This window comes from Arachis ipaensis, chromosome B03, assembly GCF_000816755.2.
Source record: "Arachis ipaensis cultivar K30076 chromosome B03, Araip1.1, whole genome shotgun sequence".
NCBI classification, from domain to species: Eukaryota; Viridiplantae; Streptophyta; class Magnoliopsida; order Fabales; family Fabaceae; genus Arachis; species Arachis ipaensis.
The window spans coordinates 114,453,976-114,461,140 of record NC_029787.2 but is presented as its reverse complement, the minus strand read 5'-3'; the positions used below and the strand labels follow the sequence as shown (position 1 = coordinate 114,461,140).

Here is a 7,165-nt window from a genome sequence, read left to right as displayed (position 1 = left end):
ATCATTCCCCATTTCCCCCAAAATAGAGTAAAAAATTGAAGGGAAGAAACAAGTAAGAAACACATAGCGTACCTCTTTTGCTCATTTTATTTTTCTAACACGCTTAGATAACGAAAAGATTGAGGGAAACCCCTCCAGTTCACAATAAATCCAACATGCAAAAACTGTTTCAGTTCCAAGCACAAACCCTAACCGTCAGATCTAATAATGACAGACGGCTACCAACACCCCCAGTAAACGTAAAAGTCAAGTGCACATCATTCAAGGAAGAGTTGTAATTAATTAAGTCGTTATTCTTTCTGCCACGTGCACACATCACCTATTCTCATTTTTATGAAGCATTTAAGCTTGGGGGCTACACACCTTATGCATCCGCCGAGTTATAGCTTAGTTTTTAACAATCTCAACCTGCTTCATCAAAATGACAACAGGTCGAGCTTAGGGGCTATGATACGGCCGTCACTGAAAGTATAAATCGGCTTTATGAGCTGTAACTCGGGCCAAACTGTTACAAATCGTCTCTAACGTCATAAATTGGCCGTTTATTCAAACAATACCACTCAATGAAAATGATGATTAAAAAGTGTAACGGTTGATATTTGGTTATAAAAAAGGTAAGACATCATATCCTAGCAAGACACAAGAAATACACAATACTGACTTAAGCATCAGAGTGCCTTTGCAGGTATACTCTCCTGTGCTCACGCTATTTGCAACGTGGAATATCCTCGAACGAAAAGCTCGGATCCTTCCAGCTTAAAGCTTGGCATTGAAGATAATATCTCGGAGACAACTTCGAGGAGCCGAAGATAAGTCCAGATATTCACTCAAGAACACTAATTATGGGGAGGAACTTTATCTTTATCTATCTATTACTGATTAGGCTATAAGTTCTGTTCTTGTTATAGAAAGAGAAAAATTGTAAAGATCTATTTATTTTGTAAGCAAATCACTGCAGCATGCCAAGTTTCATTATCCAAAGATAGAGAAGCTCGCCTTAGCCTTGATATTCTCAGCTAGATGCCTCCAATCATATTTTCAGCGTCATATCATTAATATCTAGAGTCACACCTCCAACCCTTTGGGTGTGTTTGGGAAACCCGTTGGAAGGGAAGAAGCACATTTAAATTTTTTGAAAGCTTCAACTTTTGGTTTGGCAAATTTTTTTCTCTTAGAACACAGAAGTGATTTTGCTACCAAAACCATGTTTACAAGAAGCAACTATTTTTAGCTTCTGCATTTTCTTAACGGGCTTTTGGCCATAAATACTAATCATTTATTTACCTTTTACCAACTTTATCCTTTATATATGTTATTGTATTATTTATAAAATTCTTGTTATTTCTATTTATATGAGCTCTATTTTTCTATTATTTATTATTTTTATTTTTTTTCAACTGTTTGTTTGACATTATACACTTTTATAATTGTGATTTTTGTGTATTATGTTTGTTATTATCTTTTTATAATATGATTTATTGATTCTATTAGATAAAGTAAATTAAATAAAAAATTAACTGTAAATAATAATAATAGTAAAAAATTATAACATACTAAAAATACTAAAAATATATTATATAAAAAGATCATTAAGAACTTTTAGATTTGTTTCGATCACTATAAAGTAAATATTTATTTTTTTTATTATTTTCAATTATTCAAATATCTAAATAAAATGATAGGATAATATAAAAAAATTATTTAAGTTGATGTCTATTTTAGTAATTTTTTATTTAAAAATAATTTTAAATGGTATAAGCCAAATAATATTTATTTTATTATAATTCATTTTGATACAAAAATTATCAAATATAAATCACTTTAACCCAAATTTACTTTTAATCAAAATTAAATTTACAATCAATTTTATAAAAACTCTCGTTTGCATAATCCAAACACACAAATTCTCAATGAATCAAAACTAGATGACCAATTTATAAAATTGTCAGTCAAGCTTCTCAAATTTAACATCAGATATCAAAATAGAAAACCAATCAAATCACAATATTTAGTAGATTTCGTTGCCGCGTTTACTGCTCTCAATTTGGACGAGCATTCCAAGGATTTTTTATATGGATAGCGCTTCTACTCCACAAGGATGTGGCATAAACATAAATGATTTCTAGGCTTTTCAGACAAATCATTACTCTTCTCTAGTCCTACAATAGTATTATATTGGTTTTAATTTCTATCCTAAACAAGCAATAATTTTATAAAATAATTTTTTTTAATATAGATTTGTTTCACTATAATTAAATTGAGTTCATAAATCTACGGATTTCTTCACACAACATCACGTGCCATTGTTAGAACCAAACACACAAAGATAAAATATAAGATCACTCAAAATAATTGAAAAAATTTAATTAACTATTTGAAAAGACTAAATCAATTAAAAGAAATAGCTACTAATCACGAGGACAAATTAGTCAATTACAGTCTCAAAATCTCGATCGAAACTCCAACGAATAAGAAAACGTTCCTAGAAACCTGGGGTATATATATTGCTTGGCGGCTATTATTATGATAATTACGGTTACGGTACCTATATAATTTTTTGTCACACTTAAACAATGTAAAATTTATTTTGGTGAAAAATTCGGACAATAAAAAATTCGGTGAAAGTAGTATATGGTGTTCTGCAAACGTTATTCCGTACTCTAATTTCTTTACTTATTTATTTATAAAAAAATATAGAGTATTAATATATTATTTGTCAATTTATTGTCAATAATAATTAATTTTTATATTTTAAACATATGTATAATGAGACACATCTAGAAAATATATCTATAAAGACACTTTCATTAATATAGAGATATTTACATTAGATACCGTCATAAAAAAGACATTTTTATTAGACACATCCACAAAAAGATTTTCTTTAAACACAGTTATAAACAAGAATTCGTAGAAGTTGGCAGAAATATTGTTGGTAACGTAGCGGAATTGTTTATTTATTTACCAAAACCATGGAAGATAAGGCACACACTTTTATCACATCGGGCAATATTTAGTTATTTACTCTTTAGTTTTGCTACACATACAGTACTTTTATATATGATGTATTGCTGTACACTCAGTCGTTATTCTATACTCAATAATCACTTTATGCCTTCTTTGAAGTTAACCTTGGCATTTTGCTATTTCATTTGGTCAATATAAAATCTCTAATCAAATGGTACGCGTAAGGATTAATTTTTATAAATCCTGATGTTCTTGGCAAACCATCAATTTTCTTTTAAGATAATAATCAAAGCGGCATGGTACATAAGATGCAAAGCAGGGATATAGTATGAATATTACTAAAGAATAAAAAGCTCTGTCCAGTAAAATTTAGAAAACAAAAAAAAAAAACAAAACTTTCTCCAATACATAGACAGATAGACTGTCATCCTTCCATAAGTAAAAAGAATACAAAACCATCATTTAATTGTATAAGAAGGATTAAATAACTATTTTCAGTTTTTCACTCTTAAGAAAAATTAATTTTTAACAACAGCGGTCCTTGATTTGTTAATAAATATCTTGCAAAACCCAAAAGATTTCTGACAATCAATTTGAAGCGAGAACCATTTTGGGCAGGGAAAAAGTAAGAGTCAATAAGATTTATGCTAAACATTAAAATTTTTAGGATCCTACAATTTTCAAGAATTAAAATGGTGATTTACCCGAAATAAGCTACAGTTGCCATTCAACTTTTTAACATATGCATTTGGGTTTGGCCTTCCTTGACAAGTAATTTGGCACAAGTGCCTTGACCTACTATGGCCAAAACATGGGTCATATCTTATTCAGCTAATTCTCTCAACTACGTAGGAACAACAATATATTTATTCTTAGACCCAACATGAACCTTCCAATATATATACCTCATACAATCTCCAATAGTAGCACAACATCATTCTAACATTTCAGTAAGCAATTTGAACTGCTTGTTCCTATTATCACCATGGTTGCCAACATCCAATTCCATCATATTACTCTAGCTTTGATCTTCTGCTCGGCATTATTGGCTTTTCAAGTCACATCGCGCACTCTACAAGATGCGAGCATGTATGAGAGGCACGAGCAATGGATGGCTCGCTACGGCAAAGTCTACAAAGACCTCCAAGAAAGGGAGAAGCGATTCAAGATATTCAAGGAAAATGTGAACTACATTGAAGCTTCTAACAACGCCGGCGACAAAGCTTACAAGCTAGGCATTAATCAATTTGCTGACCTCACAAATGAAGAGTTCACATCATCCAGAAATGGATTCAAGAGCCACATGAGTTCCTCAATTGAAGGGACCACTTTTAAGTATGCAAATGTCACTGCAGTACCAAACACTGTGGATTGGAGACAAAAAGGAGCAGTGACTCCCATCAAGAACCAACAACAATGTGGTAAGTTTTCTAATATTTCATTCAATCTCACAAAATGACCCATCAGACTCTTCTTCCTCCTTTTGAATTTATAACTCACACTTAATTTGTCTTGTAGGATGTTGCTGGGCATTTTCTGCTGTTGCAGCAACCGAGGGAATCAACAAACTGAAGTCTGGAACTTTGATTTCTTTATCCGAACAAGAACTTGTGGATTGCGACACCAAAGGTATCGACCAAGGTTGCGAGGGTGGCCTAATGGACGATGCATTCAAATTCATTATTCAAAATGGTGGACTAACGACTGAGGCCAAGTACCCTTATAAAGGTGTTGATGGAAAATGCAATACAAAAGCATCAGCCAACCATGCAGCTACCATTACTGGCTACGAAGATGTCCCCGCCAACAACGAGCAAGCACTGAAAAATGCAGTCGCTAATCAACCTGTTTCTGTGGCCATTGATGCTAGTGGCTCTGATTTCCAGTTCTATAAAAGCGGTGTCTTCACTGGAAGCTGTGGAACTGAGTTAGATCATGGTGTCACTGCTGTGGGTTATGGAGTCAGTGACGATGGAACAAAATATTGGTTAGTTAAGAACTCATGGGGAACTGAATGGGGCGAAGAAGGATATATCAGAATGCAAAGGGATGTAGATGCCACAGAAGGACTTTGCGGCATAGCAATGCAAGCTTCTTACCCCACTGCTTAGAAACCAAACTTGATTCTTCTTTTCCTATACATACCTAAACTTTTTACTTCTACGTACATATATATATACATACATACATGTTGCATATATTGTGGTTTCTTTGACCAGTTGTAACATATGTTCTCAACCTCTACCTGTCGATTATGAAAATATGGAGAAAATCATTTGGTTTCCCTATAAAAGATCTCCATTTTATATTTATATTAAAAAATTTAACACATTATCTACACTAAAGATCACCATAAGTCAATTCAGTTATCTATATGGAATAAAGCTCTAAGAAATTTTATTGGACTGATAACATGATACCAACGAATAACACTCCACATACTTGTAAACATAACTGATCAGCTATTACCTAATACGCAACATTCCTCATCAGCAAAATCTTTAAAACTAGAGAGAATTAATACAGATGTTCCATACTAGCACTCGAACAAAATCCACTCACTACTAGCATACAGCCTATTCTGAGCATTCTGAAATTGAATCAGCTCAAGAAAAAGCATCAACTGCTTGATGTTCTAGTTTCCAGACTGGCGCAACTCAGGACGGACAAAATCCGCATCTGGTGGAACTGAAATATCCACAGTAGGCCTCAGTTCAGCACATACTTCAATGGCTCCCTGGACTGGATCTGACAAGAAGTTGCTGATCAGGTCCCGGTTAGTAGGCGCACCACTGTCTACTGCCACCAAGGCCTGCTGGGTTAGGATGTAATCGAATCTAGGAGCCCATTTCCTTGAACCCAACCTTGCTGTGGTTGAACAGTTATCAACCATGAAAGATACACCCCGAGCATGCATGAAAGGGTTCGATGAATCCACAGACTCAACGACACTCTGTGCATTGGAAATTTGGTGTGAAAAACGGATGAAATTTGGTATGAAAAACTGATTTTTAACAAAAAAGTGGTGATTTTTTTGGAGTTCTGATATGCATGCATACACAAAAGGCTCCATGTGACACGAGTATTGGGCTCTGCCCATACACTCACGTAGGCAGAAGAGGGTTGCGTACGCGACATTATCACTTTTACAACTATGCGTACGCGGCATGTATCATGCTTACGGGACCCTTCTTTGCCAACATACTTGCGTACGCAGAGGTGGTTCGCGTATGCGACATCCTCATTTTTTGAAAACCATGCTTACACGGGCGGCATGCGTACGCATGACTATCCTATTTTGACAAAGTTGTATTTTTTTGAGTTTTTAACCATTCCTCTAGTTTTCCAAACATCTATAAACCCTGTTTAAGATCCGATAGTTAGTGTTAGGCTTAGGAAAGAGAGTGAACCTATTGAGGGATTTAGGTTGACATTGAGGGAGATTTATGAAGTGAATAATTGAGTTAATGAGACGTGGGTAAAGTTGTATGAGATATGAATAAGGATGATGATGATAATGATGAATTGTGATTGTATGAGATATGAATAAGGGTGATGATGATATTGATGAATTGTGATTGAAAGATCCATTTAACTTTTTGTTAAAAATCATTTTCAATTCATTCTTTAAACGTTATAAACTTCACGGACCTAGTTTTTATGCAAGACAAGTTTTGCAAGATTTAGGGGTCCAGAAGCCAAGTTATGACCCGTTGAAATTAGTCCAAAATCAGTTTTTACCAAAAGTTACAAATCCTCTAGTTTTCTAAAATTCTCAATCCAAAACCAAACAATCTCACCCAATTCAATACCAAAACTTCTACATACTATCCTATACTTTTCATTCACTTTACAAGCATTCCAACACCTAAATTCATCAATTCATTCAAACAAATTTCACACATAATTCTACCAATTTTACCAATATGCTCACCAATCATTATCAATATCACATTTATGCATATTTAATCCACCAAATCCAACAATTCAGAGTATTCAAGCCTATCTTATAGCAACTAGCTTAAGTTTTCATGTAACATTATATATTAACTACAAGAAACCGAAATCATACGTTGGCAGATTTCTCTCCAAGCTCAAAACACCACCAAAACCTTTTCTTCACAAGCCTCCAAGTATCCAAATTAAACCAACAAGTTCCAACCACCGAAGCTTTATTCCAAGTGCTCCAATTCAATGA

General features: G+C 33.8%; 1 protein-coding gene across 1 annotated transcript; it reads left to right on the top strand.

The window, feature by feature from the left end:
* LOC107630981 (senescence-specific cysteine protease SAG39-like) lies at nucleotides 3,724-5,902 on the top strand. Its single transcript, XM_016334277.2, has 2 exons — nucleotides 3,724-4,388; nucleotides 4,486-5,902. Exons 1-2 carry the CDS (start codon nucleotides 3,953-3,955, stop codon nucleotides 5,076-5,078), a joined length of 1,029 nt encoding a protein of 342 aa, XP_016189763.1. The 5' UTR covers nucleotides 3,724-3,952; the 3' UTR covers nucleotides 5,079-5,902.

Bases quoted from the DNA above. Each gene is read 5' to 3' on its own strand.
- LOC107630981 (XM_016334277.2), top strand. From the start codon at position 3,953: ATGGTTGCCAACATCCAATTCCATCATATTACTCTAGCTTTGATCTTC. The intron at 4,389-4,485 runs GTAAGTTTTCTA...TTTGTCTTGTAG, and splicing joins CAAGAACCAACAACAATGTG to GATGTTGCTGGGCATTTTCT.